At 47.3% G+C, this 22,560-nt stretch overlaps 2 protein-coding genes across 2 annotated transcripts in view; one reads left to right on the plus strand and one right to left on the minus strand.

Annotated features, from left to right (window-relative positions):
- The first annotated feature begins 6,938 nt into the window (after positions 1–6,938).
- PSMB3 (proteasome 20S subunit beta 3) lies at positions 6,939–12,613 on the plus strand. The gene is made up of 6 exons (XM_074978874.1): positions 6,939–7,038; positions 8,139–8,323; positions 8,842–8,949; positions 10,200–10,377; positions 10,855–10,949; positions 12,501–12,613. The coding sequence occupies exons 1-6, from the start codon at positions 7,036–7,038 to the stop codon at positions 12,547–12,549; spliced, it is 618 nt and encodes a 205-aa protein (XP_074834975.1). The 5' UTR covers positions 6,939–7,035; the 3' UTR covers positions 12,550–12,613.
- A 511-nt stretch (positions 12,614–13,124) lies between these two features.
- PIP4K2B (phosphatidylinositol-5-phosphate 4-kinase type 2 beta) overlaps positions 13,125–22,560 on the minus strand; it is a 33,690-nt gene continuing 24,254 nt past the window's right edge. The window contains exons 7-10 of the mRNA XM_074979014.1: positions 21,896–22,009; positions 20,145–20,403; positions 19,683–19,786; positions 13,125–17,925 (exon numbers count right to left, since the gene is read on the minus strand). Of these exons, the coding sequence (XP_074835115.1) occupies positions 17,845–17,925; positions 19,683–19,786; positions 20,145–20,403; positions 21,896–22,009 (558 nt within the window). The 3' untranslated portion in view covers positions 13,125–17,844. The remainder of the gene's footprint in view (positions 17,926–19,682; positions 19,787–20,144; positions 20,404–21,895; positions 22,010–22,560) is intronic.

Genomic DNA, 22,560 nt, shown 5'->3' on the forward strand with positions numbered 1-22,560 from the left:
GGGCTGAGCTCCGCGGATAAAATCCTGTGCTGCACATCGGACTTCCGCCCGCTCCGCCCCCCGGGCACGCGGAACTCCGGGCCCACGCGGGGCGGCCGCTTTTCCGCTCCGGTGACCATTAGAATCTGCCGCGCGGGTCCAGCGGTTCTTCTCAATGGGCCGCGTTCGAAGCGCGCCCGGCTCCCACCATTCACAAACGCCCCGGCGCGGACCTCACCGATGTCTCCCGGCTGTGCGCCTGCGCGCGGTTCGCTGCAAAAAAAGGAGGGGGGCACTAAAACCCTCGAACCTGCGCGCCAGCCCTGTCTGGTGCCCGGGTTCGCCTCCCGCCGACTTCGCCTCTTGCAGTCGGGGCTACTTACCAACCCCGTTAGCTGGGGCACCCCGAGACTGACAGCCCGAGCGAGCCAAAAGTAAAATCAGTGGCTTTCCCTACCTGCTTGGCTCGGCCCGGCCCGGCCCGGCCCCTCCTTAAAGCCCTCCCTGGACCGCGTGTCCATCGCCGGTCCCAGCCAAAAATTCTCCCCCGGCCGCAACAGCCGCCGGGTTTTTAAACTAGGCGCTTAGCTCTGTAAACACTTAGGGGCTGACCACACAGTTGCCAAGTTCAAGTTGAACCCCTTACTCAAGGCGTGAACAATGGTCTTGCTTTGGAACCGGGTGATCAGTTTCATCTAATCATCCGAGGAACACAACAGATCAGCAAGAGAAGGCTGGTCAGCTGGTCCTGAACCCAGTCGGGAAACTTCACCCCAGTGCCTGTTTCACCGTCGACATCAAATGATTGTTTACATTTAAACGGCAACATCAAAGGTCAATTAAAGCACGTTCACTGCATAAAAGCAGTCCAGGAGCACTTTAAAGACTAACAAAATAATTTGTCTGATTTGAAGAAGTGGGTCTGTCCCACCAAAGCTCACCACCTAATAAATTAGTGTGTTAGTCTTTAAAGTGCTACTGGACTGCTTTTTTGTTTTGATAATATGTAGACTAGCACGGCTCCCTCTCTGGTACTATTCACTGCATAAATATTGGCGAGGAATACGCTGTTATGCTAACTTCACAAGTTATGTGTGTGTGTGTGTGTGTGAGAGAGGAGGGAGCAGGCCATCAAGAGTAATTAGGATTACCATATTTGACGTTCCAAAGAAGCAAAGGAGTGTAGCTGTATAAGCACCTACCCACTCACATTGTATTAATGCACTGTATGTACTATAACAACACATTAGCACAGCCCTGATTTGGGAAATACTGACATAAACACACTCCTTTTCGGGGTGTCCTCTTTTTTATGTGGTAACCCCATTTCCCTCCGATTTTATCAACTAGTTGAACAAAACGGATTTCTCCTCCTGATGCCTTAGCTGGAGTGTCCCTCAAAGTAGTAGGCATCCTTCAGTCTGCATAGACTATGGATCGCGCCCTTTATAGTTTCAAGTGAGGGCTTCATTTACAGCGTCTACTGTGACTATGAAGACCCACACGAGAGTGACAGTCCTTGCTGCATCTCTTGCAGATGTGGTGGGTGTCTGGCAAGTCCTTATTGTGCTTTCTGTGCGCTCGCTTCTCCTCTGCTAGCTGTCTGATCCTCATCTCGCCCTTCTGAAGGCCCTTGTGTAACCCCTGCCTCCATCTGCTGCGGTCGTCTGCTAGTTCTTCCCAGTTGTCCAGCTCGATGTCTACCTCTCTGAGGCCTCTCTTGCAGACATCTTTGTAGCGCAACTGGGGGCGTCCAGGAGGTCTTTTGCCAGAGGCTAGCTCACCATACAGGATGTCTTTTGGAATCCTTCCATCATTCATCCTGTGGACGTGGCCAAGCCAGCGGAGCCGCCGCTGCCTGAGGAGGGTGTGCATGGTTGGGATTCCAGCTTGCTCGAGGACGGCGGTGTTGGTCACTCTGTCCTTCCATGATATTCCAAGGATGTGCCTGAGGCAGCGCAAGTGAAAGACGCTCAGCCTCTTTTCCTGGCGGGCATACAGGGTCCAAGTCTCGCTGCCATAAAGGAGGGTGCTGAGGATGCAGGCTCTGTAGACTTGCATTTTGGTGTGAGTGTACAGCTTGTTGTTATTCCACACTCTCTTGCTGAGTCTGGACAGAGTTGTGGCTGCTTTTCCGATCCTCCTATTTAGCTCAGTGTCCAATGACAGGGTGTCAGTGATGGTGGACCCAAGGTAAACGAACTCATGGACGACCTCTAACATATAGTTGTCAATGCTGATTGATGGGGATTCAGCAACGTCCTGACCAAGTACGTTTGTCTTCTTTAGGCTGATGGTAAGCCCAAAGTCCTTGCATGCTTTGGAGAACTGATCCAGCAGTTTTTGAAGCTGGTCTTCTGTGTGAGACACTACAGTAGCATCGTCTGCAAACAGCATGTCTCTGATGAGGACTTCCCGCACCTTAGACTTAGCTTTCAGCCTTGCAAGATTAAACAGTTTCCCATCAGATCTTGTGTGCAGCAAGATGCCCTCTGTTGAAGATCCAAAGGCATGCTTCAGGAGGACTGCGAAGAAGATCCCAAACAATGTCGGAGCAAGCACGCATCCTTGTTTGACGCTGCTCCTGATTCTAAAAGCATCCAATAAAGCGCCGTCATATTGGATGGTTCCTCTCATGTCTTCATGGAATGACTGGATTATCTTGAGTAACCGTGGAGGACAGCCTATCTCGTGGAGCAGTTTGAACAGACCATCCCTGCTGACCAAGTCAAAGGCCTTGGTCAGGTCAATGAAGGCTATGTAGAGTGGCTTCCTCTGCTCCCTGCACTTCTCCTGCAGCTGCCTTAGAGAGAAGACCATGTCAACGGTAGACCTCTCTGCACAGAATCTGCACTGCGATTCGGGGTACACCCTCTCAGCAATCTTCTGGAGTCTGCCAAGGATGACGCGAGCGAACGGTTTACCAGTGACGCTTAGGAGGGAGATTCCACGGTAGTTGTTGCAGTCGCTTCTGTCTCCTTTGTTCTTATACAATGTTCCAATGTTAGCTTCGTGCATATCCTGTGGAACCTCACCCTCTTTCCAGCACAGTCACAGTAGCTCATGTAGAGGTTCCAGGAGTGTGTCCGCGGCACACTTGATTACCTCTGGTGGTAAACCATCTCTGAGTATACCATCTCTGTGTCCCTCAAAATATTGACCCAAAAGGTCAGAGCTGGACAAACAAGAGGCTCCATAACCAGAAAGATTAAAAATCTTATATGGGACAGCTGGGTAATGCTCCTAGATCTGATAGATAGATCAGCCTAGCTGTGTAAAGGGAAGTCAGATTCGCCTCATGGTTGTAGTTTGGGAAAAAACGTTGTTGCCTTTCGTCTGATTGACACAACCCTGTTCAGGGATAGCAGGGCAGGAAATGTCCTCACGGAGCAGGTGCCTACGTCTGCTGAGGATTTAAAGGGATCACAAACCAGCCTACAGCCCGAAATGTACCATGTGGCCCTTTGCTGCACACCTGCCCGTGCCCGTGGCAGTTGTGCCGTATCTTGCCCACAGTGCGCCGTAGAGGGGAAGGAACAATGGCAACCCACACCCGGGAGACCTGCCTTAAATCAGGCCGCAAGGCCGATTCCTCAGGAGAGAGAGAGCCACTTCTGCTTGTCTGGCTTAGGCCATCCAGAAGTGGGATCTGCGCTCTGGTCCCAATTCAGCAAAACGTGCCTCGGCTTGTGCTTGGCTGGAAGGGGCTGTGTGTGAGCGGTCAGAGCCATGCAGAAGTCCCCTCGTCCCCGGACAATTTCACAGCCCAGGCTCTGGTACTGCGATCACTTCGTTGCAGGGCTCAGAAATAATTGCCCGGGTGGGTTGTGGGGGTTTTGTTTTGTTTTGTGGTTTCCCCAGCCCTGACCAGGTGCTGCGCCTGCAACGGGAAAGCGAAGGGCCCTTTCCCCTCCCCTGGTGGCCTGCCGGTTTTGCAAGGGTGTCCATCTCCCTTCCTTGCTGCCCCAGGCCGGGCCTCAGTTTTCCTGCACCCACCCCTTCAGCAATTGACTTTATTACCGCCTCGTGCCTGCGAGCCAGGTGGGGGGAGGGGCGAGCAGACAGGCTGAACATATGTCATCTGGACAAGAAGAGCCTGGATGCAAACAAAACCCTGTTCCAGCCAATAAGCAAAACGCCATGGCAACAGCCATCCCCTCCGCCCCCAGCAGCGCGGCTTCAGCTTGGGGAAAAGGGCTGCCGCTGCTGCCTCCCAGTGGTGGGAAACCAATATCCAACCGATCGAGCCCCCAGCTCAGGGCTGTGGCTCAGTGGGAGCAGGAAAGCAGCAGCACTCTCCCCATGTGTTACTAGGAAGAGTATCCCCTGCCCTGCGGAGTCACCCTGGGGCAGGATCCCCTGACTGCAGGGCAGGGAGTGAGCGGTTATTTGGGGCTGTTGCTTTGCAGATGCATGCATGGAATTTGGCCTCACAATCAGCTTAAAGAAGACCCAGGTGATTGGCCAAAACTTGGGTAACGAGCCATCTATCAGCATGCTAGACTACGAATGGGAAGTCATCCATGAGTTCGTGTACCGAGGCTTGACGATCTCAGACAACCTGTCACTTGATAGTGAGATCAACAAGCGCATTGGAAAAGCCACCACAACGTTCTCCAGGCTGACGAAGAGAGTATGGGCTAACAATAAGCTCCCTGTACACCCCAAGGTGCAGGTCTACACAGCCTGTGTTTTGAGCACACTGCTGTACGCCAGTGAAACATGGACTTTGCGCTCAAAACAAGAGCAGCGGCTCAACACATTCCACATGCGCTGCCTTAGGCGCACACTCGGTATCTCATGGCAGGACAAGGTCCCCAATAGCGCGGTGCTTGAGAGGGCACCGCCTCCATGTTCACCCTTCTCAAACAGAGGCGTACGCGCTGGCTGGGCCATGTCTCGCGCATGACGGATGGCCGAATGCCGCAGGACCTCCTCTTCGGCGAACTGGCGTCTGGAAAGAGGCCAAAGGGGCGACCTAAATTGCGCTACAAGGACACGTGCAAGAGTGACCTCAGCGCTCTATCAGTGTGGACACCTGGCATTCGCTCGCCTCAGACAGGCATGCCTGGAAACAGGGAGTGAAGGAAGCTCTTGCTATGCATGAAACTACCTTGGTGAAGGAAGCAGAAGACAGGAGAGCCCTCAGGAAGATCTGTGCCCGTGATACCAGAGCGACATCTGCCTCCTGCTGCTCACAGTGCGGAAAGGACTGCCACTCCCGCATTGGAGTGCACAGCCACAGAAGACGCTGTTCGAATCAGTCCAACTGGGGCGCAAGCCCATGATCCCTCGGGATTGAGGGATGCCTACTACTGCTATTTAAAAAGTCAGACAGCCTTCCAGGACAGAGCTGGGCAGCCCAGGGTCCAGGAGAGGGAGGCCACTGTGTGTTTCACTGACTGAAGGGTTACCCCATCTGTACAGCCATTGACAAATTGTCAGGTTGGTGGGTGTGCACCAGACCAGTAACTCTGTCCTCCTAAATCCGTTAAATTACAGGGACACAACATTGTAGGTAGCCCAGCACGAAGTGTGATGGCCAGGCTGGGCAAAGCCTAGTTTGAGCCCTTAAGTGAGGAGGGCTGGTGGCTCAGGAGGGAGTGGTGTTTTACTGATGGGAGAAGCAAGAAGGATCAAGGGCAGATTTTCAAACATGTGCAGATCCTATTTAAACAACTAGATTGGGGTGGCCGATCAGTTAGAGACCAGCTGCCTGTGTACAGACGTTGGGGGCATATTAGCTCTCTCTCTGGGAGCTGCAGGTGCTGAGCATTTCTGCAAATCCAGACACTGTATTTCAGCACCTAACTAGGATCTGAGCGTTTCTGAAAATGTGACCATGAGGTAACTGGCTCTGTGGCTATAGGGACAGCGGTGGTTGTGATATACCTTGACTTTTGCAAAGCCTTTGCAGTGGTTTTACAGACTACGATTGCTGGCAAGTTCAAGAAGTATGGCTTGGATGAATGGACTATAAGGTGGGTAGAAAGCTGGCCAAATTCATGGAGGCTTAACATGCAGGTGTGTTTGGTAGCCAGTATCAAGGTACTTTCCCATTCAGGTTCTCTTTCCTTCTCATTTCTGTTGTGTTTATCCACACTGTCACACTCCCATCTCTGTATCCCTGTTTTTTCCCCTCCAGCATCTGCAGATGTGAATTGCAGCTTGCCACATTTATGCCCTAACACCCTAATAAACTTGTCAGTCTTTACAGTACCACCAGACTCCTTGTTTTTGCTGAAACAGACCAGCACGCCTAACCTCGTGATCAGTCTTGATTGTCAGTGTATTTCCTCCCAGCCCCAGCTCCTGCAGTTGGGCGAGTTACGTGAGAATCCGCGTTTTTTATTTAAAGCCCAGGGAAATGGCTAGCTCTCACAGCTGCAGGGAAATGCTTGAACATTTGCAGCAAACACCTCAAAAGCTGAGAAACCTGGAGGGTCAGCAGAGGAACCCTGGGTTTACGAGGTTGTCCAGCTCATGATTTTAAGCCCCCCACCGTTTTTTTGTAGGGGGCGGGGGCGGCCTCATGATTTTTGAGCATTGGGGGTTGGTCAGCCTGTGAATTGCCCAGTCTGATGCGCAAGCACCAGTGCATGCAGCTAGCCAGTTGTGGGGGTGCGCGAGCATGCCCCCCCCCTTACCTACAGCCGTCAGTGGGGCTGCACGTGCATGTTCCCCCTACATGTAACCAGCCGGCTGCGCAGGGCCACCGCCCTTACAGGCTCACCCAAGTCCGCCACTATCCCATCGTGCCCCAGCGCACGCCGCTCGCTATGACTCTTCATTTTTCTCCCCCGAGCCGAGGCTTGCACACCGCCCCTTTTTCTTCTCAACCAACCTTAACCGCCGGCCAGGCCGCGCCCCTTGACTGACGGGAAAATTCGGCCAATGGAAATAGGGCAACAGACCCGGGCCCGGCACTTCTCGCCAATGGGAAGAAAGGGAGGCGGGTCTCAGAGCGTCACGGTTCGGGTGCGCGGCGGGGAAGTCAGGAAGGAGGTGGTGTAGGGAATCGTTGCGTCTGGCGGGGTGTTCTCGTCAGCCGGCGCCATGGTGAGGCCTGCGGGGGGGGGGGTGTCTTCTGGGGGGAGCGGCACCCGCGGCTGGAGGGGGGGGGGGAGGGGCGCTCCTTGGGGGGCACCCGGGTCTGGAGGGGGAGGGGCGCTCCTTGGGGGCACCCGGGTCTGGAGGGGGAGGGGCGCTCCTTGGGGGCACCCGCGGCTGGAGCGGGAGCCCCCGGGAGAGCCGGGCTGGAGGGGGACCCCCCCGAAGGATCCGGGTCTGAGAGCACGGGGGTGTCTCTCTGGAGGGGCAGGGGGCGCACCCCAGGGATACCCGGCTCTGCAGGCGGGTTGGGGCTGCCCCCTGGGAAACCGGGGGTCGGAGTCGGGGGGGACCCGAGGAGAAGGGAGCGACGTTCGCTTAAATGTCGGGGAGAGGCCTGAGCGCTGGGACTTGGAGCCTCTGGTGTTGGGCTGGGGCTGGTCGGGTGTGGGGGGCTGGCGGCCCTGTTTGGGTGTGGGGGGCCCTAGTGGTGGCCGTCCTGGAGTGTTTAGCCGCCCAGCCCTGGCTGTGTTCTGGGACTCCTGAGTTCGTTTTCTCTCACCAGCAGTGACTGTTCCTTGGGTCTCGGGCAGGTCGTTAACCTTCGTTTAGGTGGAGATGAAGCTTCCCTGCTCAGCAATAGACCAAGGGGTCTGATGCGTGTAAATTGCTTTTGGATTCTGGACTGCAGGGTGGCGCAGCATCCGTGAAGCTGGTGCAGAGAACCCTGCCACTCTTGTTACTCGCTGGGCAGGGACTGTCTCTTACCCAGGGTTGACACGTGGCTTGGGTGTCATGGCTATGGTGCATGGTTCCAGTTGATACTAGTATTTGTAACATAACAGCACATACTGTCTCTCCAAAGGGATGCCCTCTGACCCAGGTCCTTTAGGGGGAATCCCCTCCACTCTGGCTCCCCCAGGAGGCACCCCCCACACCAGCATGTTCTCCAGATCTGAAGATGTGGGTCTGCCCCACAAAAGCTCATCACCTAATATATTATTTTGTTAGTCTTTAAAGTGCTATATGATTCCTGGTTTGTTTTGTTAGCACGTACTGTATATGTTCACTGAACCCTAAAATGATCTGTTGTGTGTTTTCATTTATAGTCTATTATGTCCTATAATGGTGGGGCTGTAATGGCCATGAAGGGGAAGAATTGTGTGGCCATTGCATCGGACAGACGGTTTGGAATTCAGGCTCAGATGGTGACCACAGACTTTCAGAAGATTTTCCCTATGGGAGATAGGCTTTATATTGGACTGGCTGGGCTGGCCACTGATGTACAGACAGTGTAAGTGGAATCTTTTCTTGTGAACACTTGATATTCCTGGTCTCTAGGAAGGGAGTTTGTGTATATTTATACAAATGTTTACATCATATCTTTGTTTATTCATCCAGGTGTGGGGTGTCTGAATACCAGGACTTTTTTTCCTTTTCTAAACCCCACTGCAGTCAGGCCTGTTGGGACTATTCTTGAACCACCCCAAAGGTCTTTAAGGAACATGCTTTCTCCGTTTTGCCAAAAACTAGCAACATTTGTTGTTGGCTAGAGAGGGCTCTGCTTTTAAAAGAAGAAAAGGATCTGTGTTCCAAAATCAAAGCTGTGTCTGATTTCTTAAGAGATCATGGTAAATGAGAACCAGATGTCCACATTTGAAATGCATATGTGCATGCATTCTAAATTCACGTCTGCATCATGTATCCATCAGATGTTAATTTCTAGTAGCAAGTACTAACCACTGGGGAGGTGGCAGAGGTCCTGAAGGGCTGACTGGTGTGACTTAATATGGATTCTGATCTTGTCTGCAGTGCCCAGCGGCTGAAATTCAGGTTGAATCTCTATGAATTGAAGGAAGGCAGACAGATCAAGCCCCAAACTCTCATGAGCATGGTGGCCAACCTACTCTATGAGAAAAGGTAAATATCAAACAGCCATTCCACAGCTACCACTGAAATGTAGGCATAATTAATGGAGTTAAACTACAACTGCAGAGGAGTTGGGAAGCTAGAGAGTTCTCCTACAAAGACTAATTTTCCTAGCGTAGGCCAAGACACCTACCTGTATTGACTGTTATAGCTAAACTGAAGAGGAAAACTGCTGACCAGCACGTATGAATGGACTCGGAACAATACTTTGAGCCCAGTTCCACTATAGTTTCAGAAATGGTGCCGAACATGGCTTAGTCCTGCCTGTGTGTGTAGGGAAACTATATTGGTAGCTCAAATGATCAGCTGTGGTAAGACTTAATGGAGACATGACTATTGCATGGGTGTCTGACACAAGAGTTAAGAGCAAGGTCACTGAAACACATTATAACTGATACTCACTACAGAGATTGATAATTGACAGCATAGAACAGAAGAGTTTTGGACTGCAGTTGTGCCCCTGGAATTAGTTCGTTTGGGTCCAATGTTTAAGGAAAACTCTGTTGCCTCTTGATTCTCAGTATCACAAAGAAAAATTGCGCACTGTGTAATATTATGGCAATAAACAGGAAGATGCTGTCTTGAAATCCAAGTGTTTCTGACAATAGCCTTTTGCACAGAATATTAATCAGGGAGTTAAGTAAACCATTTACTTTTATGAGACACCGAAAAAGTTTGTTCCTTACAAATTGTGGCTTGCCTAACACCAGAGTCTGGAAATCCTAAACAACTTTGAAGCTTTTGACTTCTATAGGGAAGCAAATTATTTCAGTGCCTTTTTGTCACTGAAATATTGCTGAAATAAGAGTCCATTCACGGTTAGGAGGTACTGAAATATAGTAATGTCTCAACATTCATGAGGGTTCTGTATTCAGAACCCTTGTGAATGTTGGTATTTTTTGCAAATGGTGGGGGAGGGAGGATCAGAGTCCTGCAAAGCGGCAGTGTGGGGGCTTCCTGCCCTGGAACTCCAGGAAAGTGGTGGGGGCCAGCGCTCTGGGCCCTGGGGAAGCTGTGGCAGCTGCCGACACTCCTGGCCCTGGAGAAGCAAGGCCATTCATGAGTGTGGCACTCGCGAATGTCGAGACCATACTGTAGTTTGGAATTACCCTGTTAATAATTTGAAAGGCTCCTGACAGCAGAGTTGGAATACTTAAATACCTACCAAGTTAGAATTCTGCTGTTCTTCAAACTTCTGCACCCCCGTCTTTAGGCTGTTCTAACATATGCCTTGTTCACAGGTTTGGACCCTATTACACAGAGCCAGTAATTGCTGGACTGGACCCCCTAACGTATGAACCTTTCATCTGTTCTCTGGACCTGATTGGTTGTCCCATGATAACAGATGACTTTGTTGTGAGTGGCACCTGCTCAGAGCAGATGTATGGCATGTGTGAGTCCCTCTGGGAGCCTGACATGGTGAGTGAAGAGGTGGCAGGACATGTCTAGTGATTTAAATTCTAGGTAATTCTTGGATTTTTTAAATCCTTTGTTGAATGAGACAGAGTAAATTTAGGTTACTCATGTTGTATTATAATAATGCCTCTACCTAATGAAATGCTTTGAGACTACTGATGAAACCCCATATAAGCTAACGTTTATATTCACAAGCCCGTGAGATAGCAGAGCATTATTTCTTAAGTATTGGGACCTAAGGCATGAGGAGTCAAGTGATTTGTCCACAGTTACACAAGCAGTCTGTTTGGGGAGTCGCACCCAGCTCTCACACCTGCTGAGGGCTAGTACCATGGCAAACTTCTGCAAGACATATGCAGGATCCTAAGTCCCTCTTGAGGAGGGGTTGGTGGCGTCAGATTGCTAGTTCCACAAATTGTTCTGAAATGCAGCAGTTCAGCTGTCAATGACAACTAAGTCTTTCCCTTCCTCTTTCCTAAGGAGCCAGACCACCTGTTTGAAACTATCTCGCAGGCTATGCTGAATGCAGTGGACAGAGATGCTGTGTCTGGCATGGGTGTGATAGTGCATATAATGTAAGTGCATTGGAAAGAACTGTTGGAATTAAATACAGGGCCTTAAGTCAGTTGAGGAATGGCTACCAGGCTTGAAATCTGCCCTTCATAGGTTTGTCTACATGGCCATGTCTACATTACCTGGAAGATCGACCTGTTCAGGGTCAATCTTCCAGCATTCAGTTTTGGAGGCCTGGTAGAGATGCACAAAATCAACCTATCGGGGTCAGCAATTGACCTCTGTACTTCTCGCTATCATGGGAAGTAAGGGAGGCCAATGGGAGAAACTCTCCTGTGAATCTTCCTCACTGAGGGCAGCCAGGTAAGTTGATTGCAGATAAGTCAATTCTGTCTACACAATTGTTTTGCTAGAATTGCATGTCTGCAATCGACTTACCTGCCTAGTATAGATCAAATCATAGTAAGGTCTTGTCTGCATCAGACCTTTACATTACCATGATGGCTAACCTTGCTAGAGCAGCCCTAGGGATATTAAATTGACTCTAGTAGTATTCCCTCCTCTAGTCCTGGTTATTTGTGCACACAAAATGCTGTCGCTGCTATAACCAGAGGACGTAACATGCCATTAGAAAACTCAAGGCTTCCATGCAGAACTAAGGGCTACCTTGTTGCTGGGTTGGCCAACCCTTCTGTTCAGCAGCAGCTCCCTACCAGGTGAGCCAGCTAGTGGGTTCATAACTAAAACTGGTTTTCTTATGTAGCACATTGAGAGCGGGGCTTGCTTAATGGTCAATCTGAAATTGTAGTGGGAAGATGTTGCATAGGTTCACCCCTGCAGCATCTGGAGGAGGAAGTGTCAATAACTTATTTCAAACCTGCCTCTGCACACAGCATTACGCTGACAAAGCTGAGGCGTCATGATAGGGAGCCCTTTGTTCCTGGACATTTTAGTAGACTTCTCAAACTAGGACTTTGCACATGCGTCTGGCTGGTGGGGCTTGCCCCCCATGCTCAAGGTCTTACTCTATTTGGGGTTTAGGTAAAATTTCTCCCCCTCCCCCCCGACTGGCAGACACCTGTCTTTTTTACCTTCCTCTGCAGCATAGGGCTTGGGTCATGTGCAGATTTAAACTAGTGAAAAGGGCAGATTCTCTGGAACTGGAAGTCTTTAAATAATTATTTGAGGACTGCAGTCACTCAGCGAGAGATCAGAGGTTTGTTATGCGAGGGGGAGGATGCATTCTGTAGCCTGCAACGTGAAGGTCAGCTTTGATGGTAACGCTGGTTCCTTTTGACCTTTAACAGATGTTGTAGCATCTGTGGGCCAAGCTTACTGCTCTCACTAAGGGTTTCTTGTCTCTCTCTCTCTCCAAGCTCCCTGGGTAGCAGCCTCCCTTCCCCCTCCATGTCAGAGACCCCTTGCAACTACCCTTTCCCATCTTTTTTTGTCCCCACAAGAAGAGTTGGGAGGTCAACGTTAAACTCTCTTTGGCTGTTGTAAGGAAATTATTGCCATCAACAAGGGTGGGGTGTAGAATTGTTACTACATTACACACGCATTCCACCTTGTATTTGGTAAGAATAAAGTAGTAGTTTGTCTCCTCTTTGCAGTGAAAAAGACAAGATCACTACCAGGACCCTGAAAGCACGCATGGACTAGCCTCAGAAATACTTGTGGTTGTTTCACGAGACTATTTTGACTTTTTTTTTTTTTTTTTTTTTTTTTTTTTAATAAATAAACTCTCTCCATTATTGTATTGGGTTTGCTTGTTCTTTACTCAGTACACTTGGTGAGAGAATTCAGTCTGAGTGTAACAAACTTATTACAAAACTACTCCTAATGAGACACTCTGGATTAATTTATTCTGCAGTTGACTTCCACCCCAATGCAAAGGTTAGATATTTGGAACAGTTAGCATTTTTGACCTTGGCTGATATCTAAGCGCATTGGCAAACTGCTTAAACGGGTGCTTTAAGGGTAGGTACCAGTATTATTTTACATTGTTTCCTAGGGTGCAGTGTCTCAGTTGCCCAGTTGTCTATACATTTGAAACCAGGCTCTTACACAAACACCTACTAGTGGTCTGCTCAGAACAAAACACAATTTCCTTTTGTCAATTTGCAGTTGTCTGTAAAACTGTACTTGGAATTGCAGCAGTAATAGGGGATAGGAAGCTAATTCTTGCACAGGTGGGCTTCAGTAAAAACAGGAAGACCAGAACTTAGACAACGAGGTACACAAATTTTTAAATTTTTATTTTTTTTTCCTGGCTGAGACTCATCTTGTAACATGCATGCGTTTCAAAACAGTATGTTTCTCAAATTGCTCCTAGCAAACAGACAAGCACAGAGGACTTAATTCCTATTTTTTTAAAAAAACAAACAGCAGTGAAAATCTAGAATGCTCCATTTGTTTTAGTTTTAGATTAAACTTAATTTATTCACATTTTTTCAGTTGCACTGATTAGCTCCACCCCTGACCTGTAACAGGCTCATTTAGCATAGCTCAATCCAATTGCATTTAGTATCATACATCTAAACAAAGAACAGCACAAGATTAGAGTGGTTTAAGTTTACCACTCAGATCACAGATGTCCAAAACCTTGGCTTCCTTGACTCTGACTGGTGCTATCACACAGAGAATTCATTACGCATCAAGGAAAGTCAGTCCTGACTAGTATCAGCAATGCTGAAATCTGCCTGAAGGACAGGAACAGGTAGGCAAGTTGGAAGTGGTGCATTAACAGGCAAGAAGGGAGGGGATTGCAGTTTGTTTTCTAATTGTTACAATAACAATGTTTTCAGTCACGAGTTACAGGATGTTGCAGTTAGAGTTTCAGCACACACGCCTTGACCCTTGAAATGTTTGCCACCTAAAGTTTACAAAAACACTCCAACCTTCTTCCAGCAATGAGCGGGGCACCTCTTGGTACCTAGGACAGGCAGCTCTTCGTAGCTTTAGGCCAAAATACAATTCACCTAGCAAAAGACTTCTCCATAATTAAATCACACTATGATTTCATGCCTCTTGTTTTACCTGGAGTTAGAACACTGATTTGAAGTTGAAGGACAGTTCCAATAGCTGGGGCAAGAAAATCAGTCATTCTTTGTCCACATGGACAAATAGCAAGTGCCCCTTCTTATTTAAAAATATGCCTTGAATTTTTATTGAAATTCATTCTGCAATAAATTCAATTTCTGGGAAGAGCAGGCCCTTCATCATCTGTATCCACCTCAAAAGTGCCTTGGTTTACGTAAAACTGCATGCCATTTTAGTTAAACAATGCATATTGTCTTAACAGCCTCCGTTCTATCCAGTATGTTCAGCAGAAAATTCCAAGGCCATTTGACCTTTAAGAACATTCCCTTTACCCCAAGCTGAGAGGGACAGAGTTTTGTAATTAAATCCAACAGAATCAAAACTGAGGCACAGTATAAAAGACTAGTAAAATAATTTGATAGTGAGGAAACAGAACCATACCCTTGTCTTCTTTGAGACATGAACTCCATAACCTCCCTCTTTCACATGTATGACAAGGACAGAAACCAGACCCTGGCCAGGTAGGGTGACTGACAGAGGAAGAAGTGGTGCTATGGCTTTAATTTTTCTTTTCCTTTTTGGCAGCCTTGTTTACAACCCCCTCCTTGGCATCTTTCTTTTCCAGGGCGAGAAGGCAGGTTTTAGGCTCAGAGAAAGTAAACTTTTTACACACCCTTTCTGTTAAACCCAGTGCAGGAAAAGAAAGAGAACGCGTATCCTGATTAAAAATATTCCCTTCCAGTATGCGCCTGACTACCTGCTGATTCCACCAACTTTCTAATTCTTTTTGCCCATCTATAAAAAGATGTAGTAGGCCAGCAAAGAGGCTTCCCTGCCATTTAGCTAGAGTTTCTTTAGTGATCTGCTATTAGTTTATATTGCAGTTCTAAAGCCTGCATCTTTTTCCAGGTGAGCAATAGTCTTAATTGCAAAGCACTTCAGTGTAAAGGGATCTGGGAGGGCACATGCTACAGACAGAAGTACCTCTAGAAGACACAGTCAGACAGACTAGGTGACACTATTACAGGCAGTTCTAAAAATTAAGATTAATAAAGTGTTTATGGGGTGGGGGGAAGTTTTTTTTTTTAAAGTACTTGAAGTTTTAGTGAATAAAGGTATCCCTAGATCAAGATTAAAAGCAAAAGTCCCTTTTAAAAACAAATATTTGCAGCTTCACCTCATAGTAACAAAAAAAATACTGTCTAGAAACAAAATTAGCATTTTTAACATAATGCTACCTCTCAAAATGTAAACAACATACAAACTGCTTCTGTTAAAGTTATACCTGGGTAATACATCTTTAAAATGATAAAATTGCATTGAATTACCTTTTTATATATATATATATATATATACACACACAAAACACACACAAACACAGTATGGCAACAAAAATGGCAAAATGGGGTAAGTGCTAAAGTGTATACAAATTTTGGGGGCTTCTATACCACTTGAGGCATTGAGACAACCAAATGGGGTCCAAAAGAGGATTCTCTGCTCCCTGTCTAGAGTGGGAAAAGAATTCACAAGCTCTTAAATCCTTAGTGTCATTTGTTTTGTAACATTGGCTGCAAGAAGTCCTCATTTTGATTGCTGCTGTTAGTACTGAGTTCCCGTGAATCAGTTTTTTGCCTCAAATTACATAAACTTCTTTCCTCAAGTGTCCTTGGGTTGCTCCCTTAAATATTCCACTGGAGAGTGGCTTCAGTTTACTTCCTTGTTCATCATTTTTTTTAAATTACGTATTTATAAATCTAGCACACTGAAGTTTCAACTCATTTCTCCAAAAAGAGTGGCAAACTTACCAGACCAAAATTGCAGGTTCAGGACTTCTTAAACTGTCATGAGTAAAACGCAATTGGTATTTAATTCCTATTTCATAGCAGACATAAGTGCATTTTTTTTTATTTAAAGGAAAGCAACCACCCACTCGTCCTCCCCTCTACATTTTCTCCTACCTGCGTATTGTTAGTCAAACACCCTAAAATGTGCAAGAATCTTATCAGGCTGTCGGACAATAGCTTGTTAGTTCCCCAAATTTACACAAAGAACAGACTATAGATTACAATGGCATAAAAATTTGTCCCCCATCAAAGGGACTGACCTATGAATGAAGAAAAAGCTTCATTTCCCATTAGAACCAACTATTTGTTTTAGACCTTTTTAAAACAGTATTTACAATGTACTCTTCTAAGCCCTGTTTTCAGTCTTGACAAATCCCCCCGTCGTTCCCCTATGCTGAGATTTGTGAAATCCGGTCAGGAACGTGCATACACAAAAAAAAAAAAAAGTTACCCCGCAGTCAGAATCCAGTCACGGCTAGCATTAGTCTAATTAGTTACCAGGATGCAAAGAGCACCACTTCTCTCCCCCATAGGACCAAACTGACAGAGCAAACTGTAGCACATATTACAGCACAGGACACAAATATTCAAACAGCTTATTCCTGAAACAAAGGCATTTGTGAACAGTTTCAAGGCAGATAAGCAACTTCTGTCAACTGCAAGGTTCCAAACAGATAAATCCTGCTTTAAAAAAAAAAAAAGAAAAAGAAAAAGAAAAACCAACTAGACATAACTGTTCTGCAGCAGAACCAACTAAACTTACAGCAAGCTTGACAAGTTTTGCAGTTGTGAAAAATATATTACAAGTGGTCTGGAGACAAACAGGACGTTACTTGATCACACAACTCAGTTCAAAAATCCTTAGAGAGCAAAAATATCTGGAGTAAGTGTTCAGTCACTTATGCCCACTCACTCTGTCAGCTAGAGCAATGGACCTGGAGCAGAGTGGAGCATGGACAATTATAGATCAAGTTTGGAGTCCTTTTGAGCAGTGGATCTGGACATACATCTCACTTGTTATAGTCACAACTGTCAACGCTCCAGACTGGCAGCAATTTACACGTCTCTGCATGAACTTCTTGTTAACTTTTTGTTTGTTTGTTTGTTTTAAAATGTCTCTCATGCAATTCAAGTTCTTGTAACAGGACTGGATGAACGAGGAAGACTGAACATTACCTAGATTAACGCTGGTAGAACTGTCACACATCAGGTCTGTTTCAGAGACAGGGTGATAGAACCACCATTGGTTTTTCTAGACAGCCAAATGTTATCCCAAACTTCCCGAGTAAGTTAACATGATTTTCGCTTTTGATGGACTCTGTACAGGCAACCTATCCTATGCATGACAGTTGTGCGGTATCCAGTATTTTTTATTCTACCTTTTACCTTCCGTGAGTTATGCCTAAAGTGACCATTTTTGGCAGATGTTCATTTCCCTCATTTTTCTCAAAGTTAATTTCTTCAGAAAAAAATATTTAAACATCCTAAAAGAAATTTTAACACCCAGCTTGAATTTACCTAGGTAAGGTTCAGCAACCCAACATTTTCACCCTTCAAAGGGCAGATCATCTCCCACCCAACTCTTATCAAGAAGGAAATAAAAGAGGTTGTACAGTTTTCAGTTAAAAACTGTCCATTAAAAAGGAACAGCAACTTGGAGTTAGGTAGCTCTTCTCCTAATTTAACACAAGCGACAGATTAGATCTACCCCCCTTTAAACAACCAAGCGGGTAACCTTACTGGTATTTCTTGAGTAGAGAGGAGAAAACATCATTATGAACAGCAGTGCTGAAGCAATTAGATACTCTTTCTTCTTTAAAAAATAAAGGAAAAAAAGCCTCAAATCTCCATTTGGACATTTCTGTAACAAAAGGAAAAAGCCACTTTTCCACCAGGGTCAAGTGGCGTATTTGCGAATGCACCTACATTGGATTCCTGTAAGTCATACAATACCAAACGCTCACACTCACTCTCACCCCACGTGCTGCTATAATGTCAGTGTTAGTGTCCCAGGCCGTGTTCTCTGCTTGGAAGTAGCTTCTCTTCCTTTCTGGCTCAAAGTAGAAGATAACTATGTCAGGATATTGGACATAAATTCATTGAAGCGTTTAGAGTACTGCTCAGGATTCACTGTGGAGATCTCCGCTCCAGCCTGCAATGAACAAAGGACAGATTGAGGCACAGGGCTCTGATCTTTGGGGAGTTACAAGGCTGCACTGTGGCACTTGAAGAAGACTCTTCATAACCGCATGTTAAGCCCGGGGGAATGAGGAGACAGCAGGAGGCTGTTACACCAGCATAGGTGGGCAGCAAGAATCACACAAACAAGAATCTGCAGGTTCCAAACTTCTGCCCTTAAGGGACTGACTTTTAGTTTAAGCCTGGGGCTCTGCTCAGGAGAGGGATACATGGCATTTTATTTAGTGTGTTACATTTTTAGAGGCAGATCTGGAAGGAATATGAAAGGCCCATTAACCTGCTATCACCTGATGGCTGTCTGATGTTCTAAGCTGTCAAGGCTGCTCCCTACTCTGACACTCCGAGCAAAGAACGTGGGAACCTGCAAGAGACCTCAAAAAAAATCTCTTAGCTTCTGCTTAAAAGTTTCCCAAAGCCACAAATTCCCTGACCTTGGGCAGCAGCTGCCACCACCTAAATGAGGAAAAACCCTCCTTAGAACCCAGGAAAACACACTTGGGATGTCTGTCTGTGGGGTAACCCCAAGCTCTGGACCGTCCCTTAGGAGTGAGCTTGAAAACAGAGAAAAACAAACTGCAATTTCCAATAGCTGACGTCCCAGTCTTCGGCATGCACACACACAAAACCTCCCGTAGGGCACAAGAATCAAATAATTGCTTTAAAAAAGGCGGTTTTATTAACAAAACACAGACAACATACTTGTTAAGTATACTTGGTTGCTAGGTGTTAGAGAGCATCTTCAAAATGGTAGATTAAAAACACAGAGTTACTTCCCTGGAATTCAGTTTAAAAGTTACAGTGTACCTCAGCCAGCCTGAGAAATCCCACCCCAAACCCAAAACAAACAAGTAACCTGATCGCACCTGACTAAATATTTCCTTTCTACTCACATATTGGTTATTGCTTTAGAGGTCTGGATGTAACTGGAAATTCCAAACCTGGTTTCAGACTTAATCCAGCTCTCTCTCCCGCTGGTCTGGCTGCACAAAAGATTCACCCACCAGATAACTGCTTCAATTAAAAAATTTCCCTCTCTCTTTCCATTGGCTTACCTGGCTGCTTGCCAAAACAGGTTTAACCCTTTATAGGCAATTTAGTTAACTGAATACTGGGGTGTCTGGAAGAGGAATAGTAGCCCCACTGTCCATCACATAAACCAAGCAAAGTTGCTAGGCTTCGTTCCACAGCCTCATGATTCAGGGTCACAAGGAACCACTGCTGCTGGCCCACACACATTGGCACTAAGAGCAGAGAGACAGAAGCCAAGGATTTCTCATCTTATCCTCGAGGGGTCTCTCCAGTTAACTCCTAGGCACGTTGGCTGTGCTCTAACTGTTCCGTGGATAGGAGACTGCAACCCTCAGGGTTGGCAAGCTGGCACTTTGGCCAGAAAGTCAGTTGGGGAAAAGAACGGGAGATCTGGTCAGTGAAAGGTTCTCTCAATGGCCTAGCCCAGTATCTTAGTGGCTGTTGTTTGTACTGCCAAGAGGGAGTGATCTGAGGCCTTGCTCCCCAAGGCAGTGACAACAGAGCAGGAGGCTCAGCCCTGGTGAACAGATGAATGAGGGATACCACCAGGTTATGAAACGGTTCTGCTGCAGATGGAAGAAACTACCAGGCCCACAGAAAACTAGTTTTAGCAAACAGTCAGCACAAGCAAGATGGGAGAGACCCAGAACGCCCCTCTGGGAAGAGAGCAGACCTGCTTACCCCATGTTTCACTGTTTTGGCAGCATGTGCAGCTTTCTTCTTTGTGTCGTACGGCGTAAGAATGTCTATAATGGCCATGAAATACACCTCTTTCTTAGGGGCACCTGAGAAGACACAAGAGTCTCTTTAACACCCCCACCTCAAGCTACATCAGCTGGACTTGAAAAACCGCCAGCAGGTGCCTCTATCAATGAGTACGGAAATCTGCTTTAATGTAATTAACAGGCAAGAGGAGCAGCCTATAAATGGCTGGTCTGTAAGAGGCAGAACAAAGGAGCTACTGGGAACAGAATACGGGACCATGTGACCTCTAGAAACATCTGCCCCTCACATCCCACACTGTGGAACTTAACCATTCACAACAAGCGAAGTTCATAATAAATACTTCTCTCTGGATACACCCCACTCAAATCAGGACACCACTTCCTATCCCCTCACACAACAAGACGCAGCCTCACTCACTGTCATGGCTCTTCATGGCATAGACGTCAACTGAAGGGTCGAACTCCCCAGGCCCGAAGAACCGCGGAAAGTTGAGAAGGTTGCCAGGGCTGTCAGGGGGGGTCCCGTAGGAGCCAATCGGGTTCCCGCCAATGCCGTCATTCTCACACTCTTCATCCTCAGCCCGATCCTCCACATCCATCTCTTCCTGCTCTGCCCGGTCTACGTCATGAATGCCCACAAGCAGGCTGTAGTCCATGATCTTCAGCTGAGCTAAGAACTGGGAAAAGGGGGCAAGGAAAGAAAAACAACTGGCTAAGGCGCAGCCCATGCATGAAAGCTGCCTGACGCTTGCCCAGTGCCGCCTCTATTGAGTGTGGCCTCACAGCCAGAGCTGAGAAGGTGAACTCCTTGGCGCTCTCACTGGCTTCATGGGATGTGACATTTGCTTGAAGGACACACACTAGCCAGAGTTGGGAACAGAACCCAGTTCTCCTAACCCTCAGTCCCCTGCTCTGACCATTTCCAGTTGAGTTGCAAACACTTCATGGCTTCAGTTGATTTGAGATACTTGCACTGAAAGGGGTTATAGAAGTGCAAACGATTACTGTTAATAACTGGAAGTAACCACTCTATTACAGCTGGAGAAGGGCTGTGGCAGTGCCTCTGCAAACACAGTCCCATCACTGATCTCCAACAGTGATAAAACTAACTGGTTGTGTCATCAGCACAGAGAAAACACTTCTGCCTTTTGAGCAGACAGCCAGTGGCCATCAAAGGGAGTTTGATCAAAGGACCGCAGCACGGGGAGTGGCCTGCTGCTTCTGACAGAGAGATCAAGTACTGTCAGGCTCTCATCTCCCAGACACCCAGGGCTGGATGCTGCCCTACCCTCCATCTGGCAGGAAATCAGTCCAAATGTTTGCAATGTGCAAGGCAGGCGGTGCCTGTTGGCTACAGGGATGCAGAGGGACCAACGGATGTTGCCAGTTTAGAAAGGAAGGAAAAGACATCTGGATGAGGAGAGGCTCATTGCAGAAAGGTATTAGGCAGGGGGCAGATCTAATCCAGGTAACTCAATGGAAATCAGCCAGCGGGGCCTTCTGAGAGGAACCGCAGAAGGGTGGCTGAAACATTTACATCTTGGATCCCACAGGTGGCCAGTGTTGGGCCATTGCCATATGAGCCAAAAGGACAATGGAGCATTTGACACGGTCAGAGACAGGTAACAAAAACAGCTGACCCTTGATGTATGGGGCCAGATGAGTGTCCCTATAGCACCCCATACATTCATTCAGGGGCTCTCGTGCATTCTGACTGGCAAGAGATGAGGGTCTGCCTCCACATTTCCCAGTCTCCTCCATTGCAACTGCAACAGAGGAGGGGTATTTTGATCATATCAGAACTGGAAGGGACCTTGAGAGGTCGAGTCCTGTCCCCTGCCCTCACAACAGGAGCTGCCCCAGACCCTTGAAATGGTTTCTCAAGGACTGAACTCACAACCCTGGGTTTACAAGGCCAATGCTCTAACCACTGAGCTATCCTTCCCACTCCCCACCTAGAAAAAAGGAGCACAGCCACCCCAGATGGGACTTGGACCCACAATCCCCAGTTCTGGAGGTTGATGGGCATGCCCAGTATCCATTAGACTACTGGGTCTTTAAAAAGACTGCTGCTCCTGTACCATTTTCATGGGGAGGGGGCCTAGTGGGGGTCACAAAACCCAGTGGAGACTTGTTCATAGCAACAATCCAAGCCTCACTCAACTCTACCTCCACGTCCCGCTTTAGCTTTTCCAGGAAGTTCTTTTTACTCTCTTCTCCAACATGGAGCTTCTGGCCTTCGTTCAAGAAGTCGTTGTCTTTGAACGTTGGCAAATCCTTGGCCTATGAGAAAGAGGATGTCCTGAGCCCCTTGCCAGAGGTTGCAGCTATTGGTGGGTTTCATTCTTTTGCAAAATATCAACTGGCCTAACATGGCAACGAAATCCAAAGGAAGCTGCACTCAACCTTCTCAAGTAAAAATTTGCTCATTCCCCATACACCTGCAAACAGCATGGAGCAAAACACTTGGATTTATCAGCAAAGGGAGCAGGCCATCAAGAGACCAATAGCAGCTCTGTTGCAAAGGCTGCCAAGAAGAACTGCTTCAGGCGGAAGGCGTGATCAGCAGTCTTGGCCAGGGACAGGCACAAATTGAAGAAAAATCCATGCAGCTGTTTTCAGATTAGAAAAATCTTAAACAAAGTGCTCCTCTGCCCTATCATTACATGGAAAACGTCACCAATCCCTCCACTGTATTTTGAGGACTTTGTAATGTGGACCAAGTGTTTCTGCAACACAAGTGCTTCTCACGGATGTTAAAGAAATTAAGTTTCCCAAACCTTTTGCATGTATAGCTGGGAATTACATTTGTTCATCCTTAGAGCTGCATGTGG

The sequence above is a fragment of the Carettochelys insculpta genome, chromosome 28, assembly GCF_033958435.1.
Source record: "Carettochelys insculpta isolate YL-2023 chromosome 28, ASM3395843v1, whole genome shotgun sequence".
NCBI classification, from domain to species: domain Eukaryota; kingdom Metazoa; phylum Chordata; order Testudines; family Carettochelyidae; genus Carettochelys; species Carettochelys insculpta.